Source organism: Strix aluco, chromosome 21, assembly GCF_031877795.1.
Source record: "Strix aluco isolate bStrAlu1 chromosome 21, bStrAlu1.hap1, whole genome shotgun sequence".
In the NCBI taxonomy this organism is placed as follows: Eukaryota; Metazoa; Chordata; class Aves; order Strigiformes; family Strigidae; genus Strix; species Strix aluco.
Genome location: NC_133951.1, coordinates 2908749 through 2934757, shown reverse-complemented (window position 1 = coordinate 2934757; position 26009 = coordinate 2908749). Strand labels below are relative to the sequence as shown.

At 49.0% G+C, this 26009-nt stretch overlaps 1 protein-coding gene across 1 annotated transcript; it reads left to right on the top strand.

Moving 5' to 3' along the window:
- The first annotated feature begins 1736 nt into the window (after positions 1 to 1736).
- On the top strand, positions 1737 to 26006 carry TEKT3 (tektin 3). Its single transcript, XM_074846823.1, has 8 exons — positions 1737 to 1891; positions 18275 to 18887; positions 19425 to 19508; positions 21066 to 21136; positions 21384 to 21527; positions 22689 to 22911; positions 23843 to 23997; positions 25062 to 26006. Exons 2-8 carry the CDS (start codon positions 18309 to 18311, stop codon positions 25276 to 25278), a joined length of 1473 nt encoding a protein of 490 aa, XP_074702924.1. The 5' UTR covers positions 1737 to 1891; positions 18275 to 18308; the 3' UTR covers positions 25279 to 26006.
- Positions 26007 to 26009: the final 3 nt, after the last annotated feature.

The following is a 26009-nucleotide window of genomic DNA, read 5'->3' as shown; positions in this document are numbered from 1 at the left end:
AAAGAGGCAGTGGCATGAATTTATTTTCAGCGTTTCTGGAAAAATTGCTGCTGGAGAGGGAAAACATGGAGGAGGGTAGGAGTAAACCCCAGGGCCCCCCTGGTACCGCGCAGTACCACGTTGTGGGGTTGGCGCCGAGGCAGCTGCGCGGGGACCGGGAGTGGCTTCTGCAGAGGAAACACGACGGTTTGATACAGCCCCCGTGGAAAGAGAGCTGTTTCCTTGGTCCAAAACTTGCTGCCTCTATGTTCCTGCCATCTAGCCATTCTGAAGGAAGCTAATTTGATTTTATGGTGAGCACTGAGACGTTTGGGTTTGTTCTTTTCAAGCCCCTGGATCTTGGAGTCCTGTTGCTATGTCAGCATCTCAGCTGCTGTATAAAACCAGTGACCTTCCCAGGTCCTTGGGATAACAAAGTGAATACATATTATTTTATACTCCAGAAATCTTACTGGAGACCACAGTTATTTTGGCATTCAAGACACCTTTGAACATTTACTGTGCAGCCCTGTGGCAACCTGTAGCCCTGGGGGAGACCTGCATTAGGGAGGAAATGTGTGTTTCATCCTCGGTTTAAGCTCTGAGTGTTTTTATCTAGAAGGAACAGAGTTGCCTTATTGCCCCAGGATGGGGCAGGAGAGCATGGAGGCTGCAGTGGGACAGCTTGGTCCAGCCTGGAGGCAAAAGCATGGGTGGGACTCTTTTCTCCAGCCTCCTGCCTGATCTCTGCAGGGGCAGGGGACCCGTGCTGGGGCAGCAAACACTGCTGTAAAACCGTGATGTCCCCAGGGTCTGGTCCCAGCTTTGTCTGGGAGTTGCTGCTATCAGATTCACCCACTTGTAAGTGATTCCTGGTCCAGGAGTGATAATTTCATGAGAACTTTTCTGATAATTCTACATCAAACTTGTATTCACCTTGAAAAAATAGCATCTTTTGCATCAGCAGTATCTTCCCAAAAGCGTTTCAAGGAGGAAAACAACTTCAGGTTTCTAATAAAGCTGAGCAGGTTTTATTTTCATTTTTCTTCTCCACAAAAGTTTCCATTGTGTCTAAAAGCTGTTTTCTGACAAAAAAAGGTTTTGATGGAAAATATTTTACTAAATCTATTCGAAGCTGATACAGAGTGTTGCCAAGAAAGAGGGAATAGATACTTCTGCCGTGGCAGCTACTGGGCACATTAAAGGAAATATCACCCGACATCCCAGAGCCTCAGAAGGGTGGTTGGGTGGTCCTGGTGCTGGGGCAGTGGGGCCAGGCACATCACAGCCCCTGGTAAAAGTTAAGCTAACAAATAAATCTTCTTCACTCAGCCAGAATATAGCCTTCAAACTGGGGTGAAGCTTTCTAAATACCGTTTGGCATGTTTTCTTTAAAGGAAGGAAGGATCTTAATTCCAGCATTCCAACCCAAAATAGATGTCTCTAAGAATAGCCCTTCCCCATGGCGGGGCAGGATGCTGTCAGGAGGAAAAAGGGTCGGGGGAAACGAGAAGTGCTTTCCCTAAATAGCCAGGCTGTAATTGCGAAGTGATGGGTTTCAACTCTGACCACGGGTGATCGCCCTTGGAGCATTCAGCCCCACTGAGGTGGCTCAGAGCTGCCGATGGCCCATGGGACCAGGGACCAGAGCGGCTCAGTGGCTCCTTGGGTCGGTGGAGCTGTTTCTCAGAGACCTGCCGGCCGCCCTGCAGTGGATGTGCGTTGGTGTCCTCCACCCCGCTGCCGTGGGAGCCCATCGCGCCGCCGGGGAGGGTGCGCACCCGCAGTGCGGCGTCCCGGCACAAGGAGAGTGTGCCCCAGCCGTGCTCGGTCTGTCCTGGCAGAGAGAAGCGAAGGCGTCCCATGGCAAAAATGAGGTTGGGCGGCGTGACCTACTGGAGTGTCTTCCACCGTGAGTTACCCTGTGATCAGGTGCTACCAAGCTGGAAGGCTTTTGTGCATGGCTGTGCATGTCTGGGGTAGGGAGGACTCTTGTTTCCATCTCTTTTGGTTTAAAAAGTGCAATGCTGGAGAACCCCCAGTCCCATGAAGTTCAACAAGAGATTGGATGGATGGAGTCTGTAGTGCCGCCCCCTCTTCCCTAGAAAATATAGCTTTGCATCATTTGAACAGTTTTGACTTTAATATTCCCCTTTTGGGGCCACATTTTCTATGCAAATATAAGGTTTAGAGAGGACTCTTGGAGTGAGCAGTAAGTTTCTCCTATAGCCTTATGACACCAGGAATTGTGGCTTTAAGAAAAATACTAATTTTCATGGAAGTCCTAATGAAACAATAAAAACTGACAGCACAGGCAGGTCCTTCCGCCCTCATTTCCTTTCTTTCAATGCTGGCAGCGGAATTTAAATCTCCCAAGTTATAAACAGTCTCAGATGCTGAGAGCTTAATATCTCCTGGAGGTGCAAGCTGTGCCTTCCCAGTTCCCATACATCATACCTGTTCCTGGTACACCCCGCCAGGAGCTGTGTTTGAAGCTTTTCTCTGTGTGACACTGGTGTCACGTTTGAATTGAGCTTTTGCCCAGAAGTCAATAACCGGGCTCAGGTGATATTCTAAATAGCAAAAGTTTTTCAGGACCATATGTCAGACCTTCAATATCATGATACTGGCTTTACAGAATTGCGTCTGTAAAAAATAATATTTTGGGGGCTGCCATGTGCCTGTGGAGGGTGTCATTTGTCCCAGTTCATGTCTAGGGCAAGTGTCTCCATGCGAGCTGGTTGTGCAGACTCCCTTGGCACTCAGTGGGCAGAAGAAGGTGATTTAGGGGTAGAATCATTCCCTGCCGTGATGGTATTAAAGGTATAGGAAAGTGAATGAACTGCCTCCACTTTTATAGCCCAGCTTTACAACTGAGATGATTTATGTATTCAGGTGGGTTTAAAAAATGTTGGCCTAAAACCAGGCAAAACCCGCTGGGTTTGGCCAATTACTCACTTTGTATTTTGGGCCCTTCTCAAATAAAACTCAAGGTGGGTGTAACAAAACCACAAAAACCCAAATCTGAAAGATAGCTTGCACGAAACCCTGAAAAGCCCTCAGGAGCTGAATCTCACGGTCCGGAAAGAGGGAAAAATAATAAGGTGGAAAAATGTGAGCTCCACCAGGCTGCAAACCTGAAACTCTTTGGTGCTTGTTTGTGAAAAATCAAGCCAAGGAGCTGAGCTCCTGCCAGTATTTCTGCTGCGGGAAGGGCTGGTCCAGCCTGAGCTGCCTCCTTCCTGCTGCTCGCACACACCAAGGAATAAACCCTCTGCAGAGATAAGAGAGGAAGAAACCTTTCCACCGACATATGGCTTCAAACACACCTCTGCGAGTCCACGCCGTGTGCCCATCAGCAGAGGAGGTCCACCTCCAACAGTGGATCCTGGGGCTGTAGCTCTCTGCTCCGTGGGGATGCAAAGGTCTCACTTCAGTGACGCAAATGGTCCTTTGGGGCATCTTTGCTCAGGGTGCCGGTGCTGAGTGTGATGCCAGCCGGGGTTTCCTGTGCCAAAGGAATAAGTGCTATCCTGGAAACGCTGCTAGGACACATGCAAGATACGGAGGTGATTGGTGACAGCCAGCATGGCTTCATTAAGGGCAAATCGTGCCTGACAAATTTGGTGGCCTTCTACGACGGGGTCACAGTGCTGGTGGATAAGGGAAGAGCAACTGATGTCATCTACCTGGACTTGTGCAAAGCATTTGACACCGTCCCACACAACATCCTTGTCTCTAAACTGGAGAGACATGGAGTTGATGGAGGGACCATTCGGTGAGTAAGGAATTGGCTGAATGGTTTCACTCAAAGAGTTGTGGTCAACGGCTCCATGTCCAAGTGGAGAGCAGTGACGAGTGGTGTCCTCAGGGGCTGGTGTTGGGACCAGCGCTGTTTAACATCTTTGTTGGGGACATGGACGGTGGGATCGAGTGCACCCCCAGCAAGTTCACCGATGACACCAAGCTGTGTGGTGCAGTCGAACATGCTGGAGGGAAGGGATGCGCCATCCAGAGGGACCTGGACAGGCTGGAGAGATGGACCAGTGCAAACCTCATGGAGTTCAACAAGGCCAAGTGCGAGGTCCTGCCCATGGGTCAGGCCAATCCCAAGCACAAACACAGGCTGGGTGAGGAGTGGATTGAGAGCAGCCCTGAGGAGAAGGACTTGGGGGGATTAGTGGACTGAAAACTGACTGTGAGGCAGCAATTTGTGCTCACAGCCCAGAAAGCCAACCGTGTCCTGGGCTGCATCAAGAGCAGTGTGGCCAGCAGGGCGAGGGAGGGGATTCTGCCCCTCTGCTCCATTCTCATGAGACCCCCCCTGCAGTGCTGTGTCCAGCTCTGGGGGCACCAACATCAGAAGGACACGGACCTGCTCGAGCGGGTCCAGAGGAGGGTCATGAAGATGCTCGGAGAGCTGGAGCACCCCCCTGTGAGGACAGGCTGAGAGAGTTGGGGGGATTCAGCTGGAGAAGAGAAGGCTCTGGAGAGACCTTAGAGCAGCCTTTCATTATAGAAAGGGAGCTTCTAAGAAAGGTGGAGAGAGATGTTTTACCAGGGTCTGTAGCGACAGGACAAGAGGCAACTGTTTTAAGATGAAAGAGGGTAGGTTTAGACTGGACAAAAGGAAGAAATATTTTACAATGGGGGTGGCAAGGCCCTGGCACAGGTTGCCCAGAGAAGTTGTGGCTGCCCCCTCCCTGGCAGTGTTCAAGGCCAGGTTGGACGGGGCTTTGGGCCACCTGGTCTAGTGGAAGGTGTCCCTGCCCATGGCAGGGGGGTTGGGACTAGATGATCTTTAAGGTCCCTTCCAACCCAAACCATCCTATGAGTCTATGATTGTGGCAGCTAAAGGTTTTTGATCCATGTGATGCTCCTGCCCTTGTTTTCAGACCCAGCTGCTTGTTTGGGAGAACAAGGACATGAAAGTGCCAGGTTTGATCCTTTGATTTGATTTTCCCCTTCTTTTCTGTTTTTTGTAGAATCATCTTCAGGAGATCAGACAGTTTTATCTCCACATTTCTCCCTTGCAGATCCCCCAGGAGATAAAGTAAAAAAACCCAGGGCCAGCACATGCAGTCAGAGGGAGCAGAGCCATAGGGCAGAGTGGCCACGGCACAACACCCAGCTCTTGCTGTCACCGAGTCACCCACAATTTATTTTTCCCCTGCTCTGAGCCCAGGTTTTGTTCACCGATGCCTCTGTTGTACTCAGGGATCTCTCTGCCCTCCTGAGCTCCTGAAAACATCCCTCCTCACCCCCTCAAGGTGGGGTAACGTGATGCTCATGGTCTCCAGCCTCACACAAGCCCATCTGCACGTAGAGCTGTAGCCTGCAAAGCAACAGATAAATTGTTTATTTCCCTATATTTGTGCCTCTTCTCCTTATATTTTGTCCCTGAAAGTGGGTGTGAAGGGCTTCTCTAAACAAAGCACGTGACCCCGCACTCCTGCACTGGGTTTTTACAGCTACTTGGCTTAGAATAAACATTTTTTTTGCTCTAGCCTGGAATCCTCTTTTTAAGGAGTCGCTGCCCATAGGTCCAGCCCCAGCAGATACTGCTGCTAAGCTATCATCCCTGAGAAACCTCCCGCAGCTCTCGCTGGCTTCAGTTGAGCAGTGGCCCCACTGAAAGCCCTGAGTTTTGTTACAGCTTTCTGAGGTGTTGCTGATCCCTGTAGGTGCTCCGGCTCCTCTAGGTGGTAGTGGTTGCAGATGGACAGGGCAAGCACATCACGAAATCATTTCTCAGCAAAGGGTGGGAGAATGCAGATTTCCTGGCATAATTTTCTGGCTGTCATGATTTATTGCAAATCTCTTCTGGTTATTATTTGCATTGTTACGTTTATCTGGTTTGATCTATTTTCATTGTTCTAAGGTGAAATCGGGGTGCTTTGTTTTGCTTCGGATGACTGATGGGTGAGGGTAGATTGTGTTCTGCCTCAGGCTCACCAGCATCAGGGTCCCTCCTGCCCACCCTCAGGTTCATTTGTGTGATGAGTTTCTGAGTGCAGGATATCTTTGTCTAACTTTCTTTCTGAGGACTGTTGGTGATGCTGGGAAAGCCCAGCCTGGCTCTCAGCTCACAGGAAAAGCTGCCGTGGAGTGGGTGCAAAACAGCAAGCCAGAGGTTGCAGGATGCTATTGTCAACATCAGTTATTGGTGTCTTGCTACTTGGAGAGACTTGTGTCTCTGTTAGTGCTGCGTGGTATCAGGCAGAAAGTATTCATGTGCAATTTTTTAATACAGGTTAGGAAAAACAATGGTTGAAGTACAGAATGGGTGATGTCTGCCACAGAGCCAGTCTGTGTTGGGTAGGGTACAAGTCCCAGCTTGCAAATCTCTGTTTAGCTGAGCAGCGAGGACTGAAGGACCTGTGCAGCAGGTACACTGCTGAGGCTCCAGCGCCAGAATTGGAGCCTGTCTCCATGAGGATCCCCTCATGAGTGCCCCGTGGTGTGCAGATACCTGGTACAGCTTCCCCCGTCTGCCTTGGGGAGGTACCTGGAGGAAGGGGCTTTGGGGTCATTGTGGATCTTTTCATGCACCAGCCAGTTGTCCAGAGGAATTCACCCCAGGTCAGAGCCCTGGGGCTGGGTTTTGCAGAGCTCCCTGCAGCAGAACAAATCCTACAGCCCAACAGAGAGGTGGCTGTGGGGAATTTGTGGCAATAAGGAGTCCTGTCCTCGGGTTGGTGGTGCCGGTGTGGGCTCCATCTCTGGGGAGGCTGCTTATTCCCTGACTGCTTTTCACCCCCTCCGTGTCCCAGGACTGATGTGAGCATTTGTGCCTTGTATTATAATTGTGTAAGGCAAGATTCAGGGAGAAGCCATGGGATTTAGAGGAGGACTGAGAGGCTGGCACATCACTTTTGCGGATGCAGTGAAAATCCCAGCTGGCGAATCAAACCCCAAACCAAAAAGGCCTGTAGGTGCCTTTTGGAGTGAACCTTTATTAAGGGTTCAGTGTGCAGAGACCCCAACGACTTTCATCCTCTTAGTCTGAGCACCATTCACCTCTCCAAAACATGCCAGGATTAACTTTTTTTCTGAAGGCTGCTCAGGATACAATCAGAAAACACCTTTTGCTTGAACTGCCTGAAAATATTTGCCACTTGCAGTGGAAGAAACCCATCGATTCAACCCTGCTTTTCCATTTTCTTTAGCAGGCACCGTGTACTCCATCTGTGTAAGTGGACCACAGTGTTCCAAGGATAAAAATTACATGTAATATGAGATAAAGAATCAGGCAAAATATTTACGTAATGAAATCTTAATGATAGTTCTAAAGGTCTGCGGGAGGGCATGGCAGAAAAGAAACACTCCTCTTGCTGGCTTGTCACAGGGGGGACAGATGCACCGATACACTCACAGGAGTAGGAAAAACGGGGCTTTATGAGGAGATTTGATCTGCCCTTTCTAGCAAAAAAAATCTACCAAATGGTATCAAGTGATTTACAGGATCTAATCTGATCGCAGCTGTCTTAATTATTTGTCAGCTTTACATGGAAATGGTTTCCCTTTGTTTTGAAGTAGTAAACATCCTCCGTAATCCTCAAACCCCAGCGGCTGCTGATGTATGGAAACCAGAGAGCGATGCTGACCTAAACCACCGAGGGCCCCGAGCGTCACAGGCTGCAGCTGGGAGCGGATCCAAATTCATCCCATACTTCACTGGCGGATCCATCTCTGGCATCCTGGCTGGGGCTGGGACAGCTATAAGGGCCAGTCACAAATGTGGTAAGAAAGCCAAATTTTCTGAGAGGAAAAGACAATTCAGATTCAGGCTCCAATTCCAGCCTAATATTTGGCCAGGCGAGGTAGGCTGCTTTGTTGTCCTTATCCAGCAACTAAATGTAGCTGGAGTTTTTCATATTACATATCGAAATGTCTCTTTAATACATGTACTTTATCAGAGCTCTCAGTGGCCAAATCTGATAAAAGGAAATTTCATCTGGAGTTAGACAATCTCTTGAGTGATCCTGAATAACAAGTGATACCAAAATATGAAATTATTGCTTCATTTTTAGCAGAAGTAACTCGGTAGGTGATCTCTTTGCAGAAATGTTAAAATCAGTCAAGCATAGTTTGGGTGGTGTTTTAAAATAACTTGTAGTCACAAGCACTTAGTGTGTTTTGTGTGTATGTTAGGGACAGAGCAGCCAAGGCCACCTGTATCTTGGAGAATTCAAATAAGAGCAGCTGGTACCTAAATTGTTGTGTTCTGGCTGCGGCCCTCTGAGGCGCCCTGTGCTGATGTACGGGGATGGAGCAGAGGAGGTGTTCCCTCTGCTTTTCTCATCTGCATACTCAACCCTGGTTGTATCCTAAATTCAGTGAGGGAGAGGGCACGGGACAACGGATGGGGCGAGCACTGCCCAACTTGTCCCCCTGGACTGGGGGAAGTCAGGTCACTGCACACCCGTGTCTCACCTTGATTATCAACAGTATTTTTTCCCTGAGCTGGCTGTATTTTTCCCAACCTGGCTGTACTGGGTGTATCACAGTGGAGCCTTGCTCACAGCTCAGCTGCAGGGTACTGCTGCTGCAGAAGCAGAATGGATGCGCTCGGGAGCTTCCATGTGGCTCCCGATGCTGAGCCCAGCAGGTTCGCTGTGACCATTCCTGCAAGGAACATTTGCTGCATTTGCTGCGTATTTACTGAGGAGACTGTGCAGTGGGAGGTGTTTGTCTTCCCCCGGAGCTGGACAAGTGTGATCTCAATGGGGAAGGGTATTGCAGACCCCTCCAGTGCCCTGCTAGCACTGCACCACACTGATGGAGGTGCTGCATGGACCTTTCTCTTCTGGAGCTCCAGCAGCTGCAGGAGTACCTGCTCTGTTGGGATTATTTGGTATTGTTTCCCCATGGAGGCAAGCCCTACAGCCCAGCAATCAGGGGCTTTTCTGCAGCAAAGACTCTTCTCCAGTTGTGTCCTGAGCGGCAGCAAAAGACAAGCAGGGGTTTGTGCCACGGGACGGTGCAGAGGCACATCCCTCCTTCGTGAAAGTTTACTGCCATGGGGAAGAGTGTTTATATGACCATGGAAAGAGCAGCCTGGCAGTGCTGCAAGGGGAGCTGAAAAGTGAGGAGAGAGATGGGTTTTTTTTCTTTCTTTTTAAAAGTAATTTCCATGAAGGCTGGATGTTTTTCCAGACAAGCTTTCTGGGCACTTCCACAACAGGACTGCATTCAGCCCTCGTTATTTCCTGAGGAGGCAGAAGCTGAGGTCGTTCCTATCGGCTCTGCAGACTTGTGATCCTTTTGCTGTCTGTGAAGTAGTAGCCTGAATATGATGACAGAGAAAAAAAAAATACAATAACCGTCCCCTCCCCTTTCCAACCCAAGCCCTTGCCAAAGCAATAAAAAACTTTAAACAATAGCCAGTCATGACATAAACCAGTCCTTGAGCAGCCTGCCAAAATTCACCTCAAGAAAGTAGGTCCAAAAATAAACACTAACCTATAAAAAGCTCCACAGACTTCAAGATAGTCTTCCCGTTGTGCTAATTGCTTTCACATCTGGCTCAGAAATGAGGAGTGTATACGAGTATGGAGAGGCCACCAATAACTCACTTCAGCTAAGCGCAAAAGCATGTGCGTAGCATCAATCATGCGAGCCATCTATTTCTACTCAGCAGTTCTCAGATGCTGGGGCTCAGTTTTAAGTTTGTGTTTAAATTGCACTGAAGTAACGGGGCTGGTTGTGATGTTAAAAAACAGCACATGGGTAAACGCTTTCTCGGGTGGGATATTTCAAGGTGAATATAGAGAAACTGGTTTCATTTCCCTTTTTCCCCTTCCATCAGTTATCAGACCACAGTGCCATCAGCTGTGAAGTTTTTGCCTGGCGTCCTCCTTGGAAAGAAGTCAGCCCCCAGGGTAGCTGGAAGGTTGCACCTTCGAGAAATCAAGGGCTATGGCAAGATGGGGCATAAAAAGGAAAACTAGCTGGGGACGGTGTCATAAGGCCTTTTCTGTGTGCCAAGGAGGTGACCCCAAAACGTGACCTTGCGTGAACTTGGTTGGAAGAACAAAACTCCCATCAGCTTCTGACAGGTCCCAGGGAGCCAGAGATGTGGTGCGATGCTCTGCATCCTCTGCTCTGGGCACACGTTCATCTTGTCTCATGCCGATGTCTAGACCTTTTATGTGGCTGTGAATCCGTGGGTGTGCATAAGGCTGTCTCCTACTTACTTGTACAATCGCTTGCTTCCTATTTGTTTGTGTAGCTGATTGAATTTTATGGTGTGAACAACTCCTTTGCTTGCTGGATGCAATTTAAAGGACGCCTTCCTCACAGTCGTGGACTTTGTGGTGAGGCCAATCTAGAGAGCAAAATCCAGACCCCGCACAAGCCCATGGTGTATTGGAGTGACTACAGGGAGGCTTTCCCTGAAATCACTGGGTTTTATTTCCAATAGTTCCTTGGGCACTGCTGAGAACATCACCACTAAATTATTAAATTTTCTGAGATCACGATTGCTGTGATTACATGAGTTATCTGTGTCTTAACCTTGTGGATGTGCAGAGCAGCCTGCCCTGAGCACCTGTGGTTTGGTGCTTGTGACTCATCACGAGAGCTCAAGGAGGGATTTGTAATGATTTATTCATGACACATTTATTGTTTGGAAAGCTCAATCAAATGCTACTATGGTTAGACTGAATAATTCATCTGCCAGTCTACTTTTTGATCTTTTTATTCGTTTCTCTCTTCGTTAAGAGCCTCATTTTCGGAGGTGACGATCACCTTAGTTTAGAGGCAATTTTCCATGCGTTATATCTTTGGAAACCAAAACTTCAAGGGTAGGTTTTCAGTGGTCTGGCCTTGCTGAAGGACTAAGTGGGTTTTTGAGAGAGACTGGGTTCATCTGCCCTGGGTCAGTTAGATGTCCAAGTCTGTGTATTGCTCTGTGCATCTCTTCTGGAACACCGAAGAAATGCAACTTCCTTCACACCGTTTGCCTAATCCTAAAATAAGCATCTAAGATAGTTCAGATAATGGCCTCTGGAGAGGCCTCTTTCTTCCTACTGACTGTAAAGGAGAGTTATTTAGGTTGCAATGACTAGACTTAGGTGACTCCTGTTCAGTATGTCCCCCATGGGCCAAACTGGGGCAAGTGGGCTCCTATTACATGTCACATGTGAGCTCCAGGGCAGTTTTGTGTGAGGACAGAGGTATGTCAGTGTAAAATGGCATTTGCATCTCCACACAGAGGGTCTCGCTGGTTTAACTCCGTCATTTTCCCAGTGCCTTTGAGAAATTTGGTAAAATGTCTTCCTGTAAACAAGAGCTGATCCCTCAGCTCTGAGGCAGGCTGGAGGTGGGATGTGCTCACTCTGTCAGGATGAGGGTACGAGGGGGGCAGGAGTGGCCACCCCTGCCCTTGCACCAGGGAAATGAGGGGGTGGTGGGCAGGACAGGGCAGAGGTTTTGCTTTGCCTCCCCTCGCTGCAGCCTGCCTGTGTCCACTTGCAGTTGGCTCAAACGTATCCCCTGAGTTTACTGGTAGAAAGTCAGGGTGGAAAAGGAGATGTGAACTTCGGCAGAAAATGCAGCTTCTGGGAAAACAATCACTAACCCCCTCAAGAATGTTAAAAAGACCCCTGCACATGAAACACATACATAAGGAATGATTCACTTAGGTAACTCACTGATTTATGCAAAATATTTGGGCTGTTGCTCACGCCTCTTTCAGGGCAACAGGGTACATACAGCACGCGTCCACCTAGGAGAAAGGAAAGGTTTCACAACACACGTTTTAAACAGTTTTTCTGTAGATAGCTCCTGTGTCAGAACTGAGCGCGGGATGGGACTGCACATACTGATGTGCTGACAACACGAGGTGGTTTCTCAGGCCTTCGCCAACACGTGAAGACTGTCCCGGCTGCATTGCAGCATTGACTGTGGGCTGATTCTTCTCTACCTTATGCTATATTTACTCCAGTACAGGCTCACGGACATCACAGAGGTCATCCCACCTTAAACCAGAGCAAGGGGGAGGAGTCAGGTCCTGCTGGGGCAACCTGTTGATGGGACTGCATTTTTGTAGCCACTTAAGGATACCAAGGAAGTGACTCCAATTACCACAAATTTGAATTTGATTGCCCCTTGTTTATACGTGGATATTTGCCCTGCTGAGGCTCAGCTGTCTATCTGCAGAGTGCAGGGGGGTGCCTGCCAGCAGACTGGGGAGCTGGGTTTTCTAAGAAGTCCAACCAGCAGGATGGTGGCACTTCCAGGTGCTGCACAGGGCTGTGGAGGAGCCAGCACAAACACTTGAGCTTCTCCAAAATGGGAGGACACAAGCTCTTCAAGGGGCTGTTGGCAGAGGAAAGGAGAGGCCCAGATGATCTCCAGTGGCTGCCCATATCCAAAGCTGGCCAACCTTCTCAGCCTCCTCTGCCTCTCCTCTGCTTCTCCTCCAGGTTTGGTGTCCGACCCCTCAGCCCTCCTCCTGCCAGTCCCAGCCTCTGGTGTGGCAGTGGGGGGCTCAGTGATGGCCATAACCATCTTTTTTCCTCTGGCCACATGCAGAGATCAAAGCAGCCCAGGCCTCACCTCGAGAGTCCTTGCTCCTCTGTGCTCTATGGTCCACTCATCATTTTCACCAGAACGTGGGAAACCCAGTAAAACCCTGGAAAGTCTCATGTGTGTCCCGACCAGATGGAACCTGCTGCAGGTCCATGCCCACGGCTTGGGCATGAAAAAAAAAAAAATCCTGAAGCCTGTCTGAATCCCTAAAGTAGCCCTGGGCCAGAGGGGAGCATGCGCTGCCTGTTAGCATCCTTGTATTTAGTGTGACAGCACGGGATGCACCACACATGGTTTAATTTTTTTTTAATTGTGCATGAATTAATGTGAATTTTGAAAATTACTCTGCTATTGAATAGACAATTGATCTCTTTTAGGCAGGTACAGTGTTTATAGGAGAGTGAGGAATATTCAAAAGTGGTGTAAAACTGTGACTGGGCAATGTTATGGGTACATGTTAACTCATGACGGATACTATAAAAGACCTGGATCTGGATATTTTCAGAAGGGTGCTTATGATCCAGTCTAATGCTGTATTAATAGACAGCAAAAATGTAGAACTGCGACAGAAAGATTGACAGCTTTGGGCAGTAGATTTTGTATTTAGGTATCTAAATGTGTGCCTTGAAATTCCAGTTTAGTCGACTAGGCACACCTGGGCTGACGTGCTGAAAATTGGCACCCCTGCTTCATCAGCCTCACATTTTCACCCTTGTTTTTTGATTATGAGCTAAAATGGTCGAGGCTTCAGAACAAACAATGTTCTCACGTGTCTGTCAAAACTGGATATGCCCCACCAGAACCAGGACTGGTAGTTTTGTAATTTTAGTGAATTTGCTGCTGTTGGAGTTGTAGTCACAGTTAAGGAACACCCTGTACTTGGCACTGGTGAGGCCGCCCCTCGATGAGTGGGTTCAGTTTTGGGCCCCTCACTCCAAAAAGGCCATTGAATGACTCGAGCGTGTCCAGAGAAGGGCAACGGAGCTGGTGCAGGGTCTGGAGCACAGGTCTGATGGGGAGCGGCTGAGGGAACTGGAGGGGTTTAGTGTGGAGAAGAGGAGGCTGAGGGGAGACCTCATGGCCCTCTACAACTACCTGAAAGGAGGGTGCAGAGAGCTGGAGATGAGCCTCTTTAATCAAGTAATAAGTGATAGGACAAGAGGTAATGGCCTCAAGTTGCGCCAGGGCAGGTTTAGACTGGCTCTTAGGAAGGATTTCTTTGCAGAAGGGGTTGTTGGGCGTTGGAATGGGCTGCCCAGGGAGGTGGTGGAGTCCCCATCCCTGGAGGTGTTCAAGAGTCGGGTTGACCCAGCGCTGAGGGATCTGGTGTAGTTGGGATCTGTCAGTGCTGGGTTAATGGTTGGACTGGATGATCTTCAAGGTCCCTTCCAACCGAGATGTTTCTGTGATTCTGTGATTCTGTGAATAGTCTACTTAATTTGGTGTGGTACCCAGAGCATGAGGGATTGGGGGACCACTTACTGTGTGCAGCTGATAACTTCTTTCTTGAGAGTCACTTAGCTTGTGAGTTTGATGGTTTTACCTGTGTCAGTTCTCCTCATCTTTGTAGCTTTTAGGTATGTTATTAGCCCTTCACTTGAAAAGCCACTCCAGACGCTATGGTGGGACCAAAGCTTCATTCATTTTGATGTCCCCAGCTGTCCCTCTGCATCGCGGTGTTACGGGTGCTTCCCCAGAAGGCGCTGGTCTGTGTGCTTTGCAGAGCACCCATGGGCCATTTACAACATTACCTAATTATTATTGCTTAATTTAGCAAAAACTTCAAAAACCATGTGGTTGCCTACAACAATTAGTGGTGTCCCTCATCGTGCAGTGATTCATCTGATCAAAATTAGCTCTGGGCAGGGAGAGGGGGTAGATGGAGGGTGGGTGCGTGCAAGGACCAGAGAGCAGGGCTGGTCTGAGGGTGTGTGCGTGTCCCGTCGAGGGGCAGAGGTTGGCTTGCTTTAATTGAAATTATTTGATCTGCTTTAGCTATAGAAAAGCAACTTGTGTGCTGAACTTTTTATTTTGGTTTGATTAAGTTGATTCTTCACCCGGCTAGAGCAAGACGTGTGTTTAAAGTGGAATCAAAGTGTGCTAAACTTTGTATACACAAAACAGTTTGGGTTATTTTTTATGTCAGATCTTTGGCAACAGGGGCACAGCTTTCTCATGGAGGCCAGCACACAGAGAGCAGGAGCGGTGGGGCAGGGTGTCACTGTGCTCACGAGAAGCTGTAAAACATTTTGTTACAGCCTCAGTCCCCAGCTTCAATAGCTGGGAGTATGAGAGGAACCTGAAAAAGGCTATTGAGAAGACAGAATTATCAGCTTGAGTGTTTGATGAGCACATAGCTCACAGTTAATCTAAAGCGGTAAAATGAAGCAAATGAAAATGTTTCCTCTGGATAAAGTGGGACAGAGAGGTCCTCCCAGCAGGCCTGATGGGTGTTTTCAGAAGGTGGAAAGAAACCTCCTTGGGTTAGCCGGTGTGGCTGCACTAACCACCACCGGCACTACTGGGCTCCTCCTGTTTCAGTGCCTTTTCTCAGGGTAAAGCCTGAAATAAATGGGGAAGGGCCCAGTCCCAGGAAACACTCCCGATGTCCCTGGGTGACTGGTGCTGTGTGAGGCTGTGCCATGGTGGGGCTCCTGGGGACGCTGTGCTTCTCCTCACCTGGGGTGCCAGCACCCCCACCCTGGGGCACCCGCCCACCCCAGCAAGGCCTGTGCTTGGCCACGGGCTGGCCCAGGAGCACCAGTGCTGGCACTGGGTTGCCCAGTGAGGGCACTGGTTTTCCCATCAGGAGTACTGGTTTGCCCAGGGGTGGCACTAGGATGCCCAAGGTTGCCTATTGATGGCACCGGAGGTTGTTCAGAGATGGGATCGAGCTGCCCAGCAAAGGCACTATGTTGCACAGAGTCAGCACTGGTGGCCCTGGGTTGCCTTATGGAGAGCACTGGGTTGCCCAGTGGCTGCATCAGGTTGCCATAGCAGCTGCTGGGAGTTGCCGGGGCAGAACCCCTGTCACTGAGCACCCTGCAGCTGTGGCAACGCTCCCATGGTGATGTGTCACTGATGCACCGCAGATGCTGCAGCACCTGGCAGTGCTGCCATCGAGCCCAACAGCACAGCGGTGAGTGCAGCCCCCCCGGGCACCCCCAAACCCTGGAGTGCACCCCGCACCTGGGGTGAGTGTGTGCTTTAACTGGGAGGGGAGGACTAAAAAAGCAAGTATTTCTCCTGATCCCTCCCAATATTTCTTCTATTGTCCAAATGTACCCAAACTAGGTGGTTGGCAGCTCCCAGCATGTGTCCATGTTCGGGGGTGGTACAAAGTGTCACCCTGGGATGGTTTCTCCCTTTTAAATGCAGAAGCATTTATTTCAGCTGGAAATGCAGGGAAAAGTAACCCGGGTCCATTCCCAAGGTTTTTTCCTCCCTTTCTTAAATGTGTGTCTGTCAGTATCTGAAAGGGAATAATTTATTTGCAGGGGTGGGAGCCAGGGAAGCTGTCTCCCACCCTCTGAATGCTGTTTCTCAGGTATAAATAAGTGGCACAGAGCTAGGGAAAGCGCAGTCGCTTCTCCCTAGCAGGGACAAAAGGGCTGAAGTGACTGGTTTGTGGGAACCGGCACACACAGTGGTTTTTGTTGGACCTGAGCACAGACATTTTGTCCTTGGTTCTGCCAAACTGGCTCAGAGGGTCGTGTTTGTGAAAGCGCTTTTGCTAAATTTGAGGGTGTGAGTTTCCTGCTGCCGATCCCACAGCCTCTTCGGCCAGGCTGGATCCTGGGCTGAGACTCAGTGCCCGCAGCGATGCCGCTCTCAAGTCAGGTACTGGGGCAGCCCATGCCAGCATGGCCAAAATTGGGCAAGGCTTGAAAATACAGTCCTCAAAGTTCAATGATTTCCCAGCTGCAGGCTGTGCACTTTTCCCCTCTGACTCATCCCTATTTTTCTCCAATTTGCCCTAGCTAAAGAACCTGTTATTCTCCTGCATTTGCCATTCGTTTATTTAATAGCTGTGTTTTGAGACACATCTGAATGCAACAAACCGTTACAGGCATCAGTGTTGCGAAAAGTCTCTCAGGTCACCTGTCCCCATAGCTGGATGTTGGCAAACGTGCAGTTTAATGAGTTGTCTGCTCGTCACCTGGTGTGAACGGGCATGGCTCCAAGAGAGTCAAGGGGCTGCGAGCGTCTGGCACTGAAGAGGGTTACCATGGGTGTGCAGTAACAGCAGCGCACAGGCAGAGCCTGCCTGCCTCTGTGCCTCTCCCATCTACCACCTTTTAAGCTTTCCAGTAGGAAAGCGGGAGTCCTCGGTCCTGTCCTTGTGCAGAAAGAGGCGTTCCTTGTTGCAGAGGTGACTAAAACGAAAGAAACCCTCTTTCCAAAGGTTTTAATGATTTTAAAAATAAGCCAGTCTCTCTCAGCTCACCTACAAGTGCAAAGCGATCAGAGTAGCCCGGGAGGAGCAGTTAAACCTATACCCGTGGGATTGCTTCTGTGGATGCTTTGTTCTAGAATAAAAGCAAGTTTATTTCATGCAAACATCCCATTTTTAAAGGAATGGAGTTGGTTTCATGCTGTAACAAATAGGATTTAGATTCAGCACGTGCTTCATGTCAAACCCCCCTCCCATCCAGGGATCTTGCTGTAGCACACCAGTGTCCTCATCTTTCACTGGGGCTCTGAGCTCAGCTGGGAGCAGTGGGGACGGGACGGTGTTAGGGGAAGGACACGTCCCTGCAACACGGCAGCTGGCTGCAACAGCCCTAGGGACTTATTCTGCCAGTGGGTGACACCTGTAACCACGCAAGAACTTCATACCGAGCACAGCATACGCCCCTGAGTGTTTGTCCTCAGATTAGGGGTGGTAGGTACATTTGGTGGTCCTCTGCATTATATTTCTGATAATAATTGACTGATAACCTTGACCTGAAAAGAACAATAGCACTCACAGTGCCGCAAGCAGTTATTGGTAGCAAAATCTTCCTGTGTGACCATTCCTCCTAGGGTTACTGCAAGGCTGGTGTTTACAAGCTGCTCTGAAAAGACTTTGTAGGATATCTCCTTTCCAAGCACGTTTATGTTACATCAGGTGAGCCATTGACATTTTTCTTCCTTTGCAAGTCAAGAGATGTCTGTTCATTTTAGGTTGAAACAGGCAGGGGGTTTTCAAATTTGGATATAGTCCTGCAAAGTTCAGCTCACCTGCAGACTCCTCACTCGAGCGTTTAGTGTAAGTGAAGATAGAGATGATGAGGATGGAGTCCCTTGCCTGCAAATAATGCTGGGTTGGTAGCAGCTGTGTGTCCAAAGCTATCAGGGCTGGTAATGGAACTTTTAAAGAGAAAATTACATCTGGAGCGCTGTAAGATCAGCAGATACACCGGCCAAAAGAAACAAATGAACAGCAGAGAATCAGCAACTACAGTTTCACTGGATTGACAGATTTAAGGAAAATGAAGGCGTAATATCTGTCATTCTCCTTAGCAGCCGTGATTTGTTTCTCTCCTCATTTCAAGACCTGACGCTAGATACTAACAACAAAGTCAGATCCTTATATATACAAATGCTTGGGGTATGTTGTCAGAAGGGATTTGCTTTCAAGAGTTTTAGGCCCGTACAGGCAATGTGTGGGTGCTGTGTGTGTCGCTGTTTGTATTATAAGTTGTGTGTGTTGCTGTAAGAAGTATCGCAAGTGCAGGAGCTTACTGAGTGAGGTTGTCTTCTTCTGTCTCCTTAGTGCAGGACACGTACCTGAATAGCAGTGTTCAAGAATGGAGCTGACTGGCTCTCCCTTAACAGCAACATATGCCCGTCCAAGATCAACACCTACCAAGTTTCTGCCTGCTATCAGCACCATGGCTTCAAGCTATAAGAACCATTTTCCTTACCACCCCTTGCCTCAGAGGTTCAGCCTCCCCCCGCTGCCCAGCACCTCCTATAAAACAGCTGCCATCAACCCATCTTTGGCTCCCTCCTCCACACTCTCCCAGGGGTTAACCCCTAGCAAGATGAATGATTTTGTTTCCAACAGAACAACCCCCTTCACCCAGTACACCCCTGATGACTGGTACAGGTCCAACCTGACCAACTACAAAGAGTCGGAGACTTCCCGGCGCAATGCAGAGCGTCTGAGAGTTGATACCTCCCGCATGATTCAGGATAAATATCAGCAGACAAAGAAGACCCAAGCAGAAAGCACCAAAAGCCTGGGAGAACGTCTCAATGATATAGAATTTTGGAAGTCAGAGCTCTGCCATGAGCTGGATGAGATGATTGGGGAGACCAACGCACTCACAGACGTGAAGAAACGACTGGAGAGAGCCTTGGCTGAGACAGAGGCCCCTCTCCAGGTAAGCACCCTGTCCAGAGGGCTGCAAGCTGTAGCCTGCTGCTGAAACATCTGCTGCCCTTCAAATGTCTGATTAAGTTTCATTACAGCTCTGTAACGTCCAGAAAGTTTTTATTAAGAGACCATTAGCTGGGTTAGTAGTAAACAAATCCCATGCATCTGCTGCATCCCCTATCAGCATATACTGAGCACATCAGAACAGTATTTGCTTAACCAAATATTTTTATAAGCGGTATATCCAGAATGCGGGTTTGGGAGACAAAAGCCCATGTCTTACGATGAGGCTCTGGCGAGGTCAGCATCAAGCCTGACACAGGTCCCTGCTGCGGTTGCACCAGGGACATGTGTGCTTCCTCATGTTGATTTAATGCTGATGTTGCAGCTCGGTTGCTTGTTGTCAGCTAAACCAGCTGCCCTGGGCACTTTTTTCTCCTGCTGTCATCTCTGTGCCCACTTATAATGTCTTTTCTTATGTTACTTGATGTGGGGACCATCCCCGTTGGGAGCCCCGCCAGCAGTGATGGCATGTCCCCAACAGGTCTCTCAGGAGTGCTTGCTTCACCGGAAGAAGAGGATGGGCATCGACCTAGTCCGTGACGACGTGGAGAAACAGCTCTACACAGTAAGTCTGGCAATGCAGGTCACGTATTAAAGTTATTTGTACCTAAACTATCCTAAACAGGTTTTTCAGCCCTGTTCCCTCATGGGCTCCTTAGTGCTGGTGAGGTGCTAAACTTTCCAAACCCCCACACAGCAGCATGCCCACGTGGTGTGGGTAAGACTTGCCCTTACAGAGAAAGGAATAGCTGAAAACCAGCTGTGGGTTTGTGTAGCATATCAGGGTCCTCTGTCCCTCTTCAAGGTGTTTGTGAGACTGTCCTGCCTTTCAGAGCCCTGCCAGAACAGGGTCTACATCTATCTGTGTCACATACATACAATAGATATATCTCTATATCACATACATATATCTATATATATATATTACACACATATGCACACACAGATATGGAGAAGGCAGTGTGTGCCCGACAGCTTGTCTGGTTTTTCCAATTATATTAGTTGGTCTAATAAAAGATATTACATCTACCCCCAGCTTTGCTTTACGCAGAGCAGCGTGGCCGCAGTAGGACTGCCGCTATGTGTACTTGGGCAATGTATTTTATAGAAATCATAAAATCGTGTGCTCCTGCCTGCCTTTATACAGTCTGCTTTAAATTATGAATAAAAAGCAAACACGATGCGAGTTGGCACAGAAGATGGGATCCTAACGCAGGGTACAGCAAAATACAATCACTGCAAAGGCATCGCAAAACTGGGAAGGAGATTGCAGCCCCTGGGACTGTGAAGCCACTGCTCTGTTAGAAGAATTTTTCTTATGAGTCAGGCCGTAAAAAATTAAAAGATTAGTTTAAAGGTCATGAGATTTTAGGAAAATAATCAGAGCTGGTATCTCCATAATGGCATTTTGGATTTTACGTGTTTGGGACACATTTAGGCCATGCTTTTCAGCTGGCTCCTGCAGAGCAAGAGCGCTTAAAAATTACTGGTTTTGGAGCACTAATCACCTGCCTCCAGTAGCTGGAGCTTCACGAATGCCACAGATTAGTGCTGAAGTCAAGTGAGCTGAGAGCAACACATGCCTTCCTCCAGTGGAGCTGAATGTTTCTTAGAAATGTCTGGGGATTTACACCAAAGTAGAGTCCATCTCCTCTTGTCCCATATGGATGGGATTTCTCCTGGGGAGGGAAACATTTGGGAGCAAAAAGGGCTGATGCTGATTGGGGATGGGGATGTGTAGTGCTGCTGGCCCAGGGAACCACTACGCCTGTTCATATCAGGTCAGGATCTGTCCCTGTCTCCCCATGCTGGAGCTACCCAGCACTTGACACTGCTGTCAGGATGAAAAAACCCTTGGCAACTCACCCTGAAAGCGAATTCGGAGGCCGTGGCTGTGGCCACAGCACGCTCCTGTCCCCTCCCGGTCACTGTGCAGGGGGTCAGCTGCATGAGTGCACTGGGGCTGGGGGGCTCTTTCTCCATGCCCTGCCTGTTTGCTCTGGGCAGAAAGACAAGTAGGAAAGTTCTTGCTGTGTGCAGGGTTGGAGAGGCCGGACGGGATGAGTGTGACCAGGATAACTGAGCATGGACACTGACGGGGTTGTGCTTTGCCTTTGCCCAGGAAGTCGACGTCATCAGGTCCTGCCAGAAGAGGATGCAGCAGTACCTGGATAAGGCGAAAGACCAGCTTGTGTAAGGAGGAGCTCCTTATCTCCTGCTGCAGGGCCGATGCGCGTTCCCAGTTGTAATGTGACCCCCAGCAGACCCCCACCTCTCCCCACACCCTGCAGGGGTAAAACCTGGGCAGGCTCCATGGGAAGCAGGCTCTGATGCTCGTGGGAGTATGGAGCTGCCCAGGTGGGAGCTCAGGGGAAGCGGGATGGGGAGGAAACCGTTCCACCCATGCACCCCACTGATGGCTGTCGTTTGGGTGTTGAAGGTCCAACAGGGTGGCCCAGCACGAGCTGGAGAAGGACCTGGCCAACAAGCAGGCGGCCCACCGCATCGACAGCAAGTGCTACCACCTGAGGAACACCTCCGATGGCATCAGCTACTACCGAGGCGTGGAGCGGGTTGATGCCACGTGAGTGCACACGAGTGCCGAGCTGTCTCCCAGCTAGATGCCCAACACCCAGGGGGTGAAAGCGAGTCCCACCTAATTAAACATTATATCAGTGTTCTGAGATCAGCCTGAAAATGAATTCAGTCCAGCACCTCTGCACAGCTCATTAAGTTTATGCATATTTTCAAAGATGTGTCAGTGCTTGCCTGAGTGCTCTTCATTGACGTAAAGTCTAGGGGGTTCACCCCTGCATGGAGAGGGCCTGTCAGGGAGCCAAAATGACACAGAAGATAAAGAAATAGAGAGAGTGATCCTGGAATAGAGTTCAGCTGCTTTTGGGTGCCAGGAATTCGGCTTTGGCTCTGCAGTAAATGAATGGTGACCTAAACCAGCACCCGCAGAGATATGCCCCAGGTGGCAAAGGGCTGAGGGAATAAATCTGCTGCTCACACAGATGCATGCAGTTGATGGAGGGGCATAGATTGATTCAATTTTTCTAATGTTCGAATAATTATTCACAGTAGAGCTCAGACATATTTAGACCGGCAAATGAATTGCAAAGGATTGACGCTAAAATTCAGAGTGGGGTAAAATGTGCCGAGGATCAGCATGTTTTAAATGGAGCTTATGTGGTATTTAAGTCTTTTGTTGACCTTGTTCTGGACTAATGCACAGGCGTGAACTTCATCCTGAATGCACAGACAGGGAATAGAATATTATCTAATGTTTGTTCACTTTAGTATGAAACTGAGATAAGTTATGAGCAAAATGAATTGACTGCGATCTGCATGTTGTTGTGAAGCTGGGAATCACTTGGCACTTAAATGCCTTGAACGTGTAAATATGAGGTCTGATTAAAATCTCTGTTTTTCTGGGGGAATCTTTTGTTTGTCTGAGCTTTCATAAGTATCACAGTTGTCTTCACGGACATGTCATCATTTGGTAAGTAGTGTTGAACAAATGGTATCCATATGTTTCACTTTCCTGTGGTCAAATTAACAGCATAGATTTAATCTACATTTAATCCACGCTGCTCCCTGGCAGGGTCCATGCCTGCCCACGGCCAGCTTCAGCAGCACGGGCTTACCAGGGGACTCTTCTTAATGGTTGGACTGGATGATCTTCAAGGTCTTTTCCAACCTAGACAATTCTGTGATTCTGTGATTCTTTCCCCCACCCCAGGATCTCGGTGCCGGAGTCATGGGCCAAGTTCACAGACAACAACATCCTCTGCTCCCAGGGAGAACGGGCGGCCTCCACCAAGCTGCGGGACAACATTGAAAACCTGCTGGTGGTGACGGCCAATGAGATGCGTTACCAGTTCAATGCGGTGAACGTCGCCTTCACCAACTGCATCGCCGAGACAGCCGATGCCAAGAGCAAGATTCAGGCCCACCTGGTCAAGGTAGCCTGAACCCCTCCCTTTTGCTGTGACACCGTCACCTAGTGACACCACCCTCCACATAGACCCGGCCCAAGAAGAGGAACAGTCACCACAAGAAGCGGGTTGTAGTATAGTATCATTTGCTGTTTGGAACTCTAGGTATTGGGGACTTTCTTCTTGGAGCAGGATGAGTTGGCACTGTAACTTCATCTCATGGGATGCTCTATTTTGCTCATGCATCCTAGCTGACAGCGTGGCAACACAGGGATTTCCGGCAGAAAATGCCAACACTGGTTGCATCTCCTGGTAGTTACTTCAGAAGCTCTGGCTGCCCTGCAGAAAGTCTTTGCTGAGCCTCTGCTGGGGTCCTGCTGGGGGGTTTTCAGGCTCGCTCCTCCTCCAAGGACATGCTTTCAGTCTGAGCACTCTGCTTGTGGCGTGGTTATCTGTGTGTTTCCTGCATTGCTCTGCCAAGCAGAGGAAGTGGAGACCAGTCATGGGCACCTGGCTTCAACTGGTGGGTCTCATGGAAAGCTTCCTGAAAAGTGCTCGACACAGTATTGATTAACTGAGCAGAGACTGAGCTTGCAGCACGGCGGGCTGATGCCACGTCCTTAAATGAAGATCCATTAAAGACATTCCCTCTGTTAGTTGTTATTGATGTATGATCAGTTCCTGCAAGCAGTAATTTTGGGAAGCTGGTAATTCAATAGATCCATCACTGCTCTAAAACCTCCTCTGATGTGACAGCAACAGCAAAGAGAGGCTTTTCCCTGAAGAGAAATCTCTGCTGGATCTGTGCCTCGATATGTGGCAGAGTGACAGTGGTCTGAGCCCAGGGTCTGCTTAGTGAACTTGTTTTTTTCTGCAGTTGAATAGGAGAAAAGGGAAACGATGTGGTCGCTTGAGAACATGTTTTTTAATTTATGCATGTGTTTCTTTTTCACACCAGACGCTGCAGGAAATCTTCCAGATCGAGATGAACATAGAAGCCATGCAAAAAGCCATTAGGGACATAGGGCCTCTGTTAAAAGGGGCTCAGACCCGGCTGGATGAGTGCACACAGAGACCAAACATGGAGCCGTGCCAGGACACTGCCCACCTCTGGTAAGGCAGGAGCGCAGGGCTGAGGAGGCACTAGTGGTAGCACTCAGGAGCATCACTGGATGGAAAAATTAATCTTGGGTTTTTTTTCTAAATACTCCTTCCATAAGTGCACTGATATAATCAAAAGCAAAGAGCAGGTATCCCAGCCTCTGGGTGCTGGGAGAGCTCTGCACCCACGAAGGAGGTTGTACACCATGGCTGGGTGCAGCCTGATGCCACCCCATGAGGGGCTGGATTCTTCCCACTTGGGTAAACCTCATCTTCTCTCTTGCCTGCTTCCCAGCGGTTGGATGTGCTCAGTTTTGAAGGATAAACCCTTTACTCGCTGACAGGCCGTGCTGAGAGTGCTGAGCTCCTTCCTTTTGGGCAACTGCAAGAAAGGGTGCACCTATGGCGCAGCAGTAAGGGCTGTCCTCCCCTCCCCTGGGGACACTGGGAATCCTTTCAAGGACACAGTGAGCTCTTTGGGATTCCATCCCAGGGGGCTGTGGAGGAGCAGCAACCCCTGCGAGGCACCCCAAACCTCACACCTCCTCCTGGGAGCCCTCTGGACGTGACTCCATGTGAAACCTTTTAAAAGCAGTTTAAACCCAGCCCCAGAGCCTGTTCAGCATCTCGCATGCCTTTTTTTTTTTCCATCTTCCACTTGTTTCACATTCACTTTTAGCCTCTCCCAGCTGTCCTGTTTTGCTGTGTGTGCATCCATGGGTGTGGAGAGGGCCCCTGCACAGGGAAATCCAGGAGGGTGAACCCACAAACCCGCAAAACCAAACAGGAACAGGAAACCACAGCTGCTCATCCTTCTTCTTGGTGGTACGAGCTGCTCTGGGAGACGTGGTGGTGCTTTGCCAAAGCCTCAGAGCAAACTTAACCATGCCTTCTGCTGAGGTCCGGAGGAGCTCTGCCCTCGGCTTTCCCCTGCATCTGCCAGAAATGTGGGGGTCCGAGTCAGTCTGAACACTTTGAAGGGGGAAATCCTGTGCCCAAGGGGCCTGTCAGCAACACTGTCCTAGACACCACCCCCATGGTGGGAATGTTCATGGGTGTTTCTTGCTGTTTTCCAGCCTTGTTAACGAGGTCCATGAAATCGATGAGACAATCCAGAGCCTTCAGCAACGGCTGAGAGACGCCGAGGACACGCTGGAGGTGCTGTTTCGTGGCAAGTCGGTCTTGGAGCATGACCTGGTCATCAAAGCCAACTCGCTCTTCATCGACCAGGAGAAGTGCATGGGGATGCGCAAGACCTTTTCCAGAACTGTGCGGCTGCTGGGTTACGTTTAAGCTGGGCTCAGCTGAACTCACAGTATCTGTTGTGGGTGGTATTCCCAGTGTTGCTAGGATGCATTCCCAGTTTGGCTTTGAAAATACACGATTAGATCTTAACTTCCTGATGAAAGCCCTGAGTAGAAATTAAATGATCACTTTGTGTGTTACTTGGTCTACCAGGATTTTTTTTTTTCCCTTTGGTTTTTCTCTTTCCACTGCTCTTTCACAGTGTGCTAGAAAGTAGGTGAAAATATCCCGTGTGCGACTAAGAGTAAATCTACCCACAGGGATTCATTCCTACCTTTTCAGTCTGTAATTTTAGGGGAAAAACTGTCGTGTCTTCCTCCTTTGGAGTCTGTCTGATGTGAAAAAAGCGCAAGGGGAAGTAAAGCTAGTTGTCAGAGTAATTAGCTGTTGACATCCATAATGTATTTTTAATGGTGCAGCAGAAGAAACACAAACTATCCCGTAAAGCGTTGCAGCACGTTCTGTTCCTAAATAGAAAAACTTGCATTTTAATCTGATTTCTAATGATAATTTTCTTGCTTTTGAAAAATTTTAAATGTCATCTAAAATGTCAGCGCTGGGGTCTTAAAATGAGGAAGTACATTCGACTAGCTAATTGAAGAAAATGCTGTGGTTTTAATTTTGGTGAGTATGAATTGGTTCCTGATTTAACCTCTTGCATGTAGTTTGTTGGTGGAAGCACCAAAGCACTTTGAAGATAAACAAATAAATCAGTCCTT

What these genes read in the sequence shown, in the direction of transcription:
- TEKT3 (XM_074846823.1), top strand. Translation starts at nt 18,309, where the DNA reads ATGGAGCTGACTGGCTCTCCCTTAACAGCAACATATGCCCGTCCAAGA. An exon ending in AAGGCGAAAGACCAGCTTGT is followed by an intron (nt 21,137 to 21,383) that starts GTAAGGAGGAGC and finishes TGGGTGTTGAAG; the next exon opens with GTCCAACAGGGTGGCCCAGC. An exon ending in GTGGAGCGGGTTGATGCCAC is followed by an intron (nt 21,528 to 22,688) that starts GTGAGTGCACAC and finishes CCCCCACCCCAG; the next exon opens with GATCTCGGTGCCGGAGTCAT.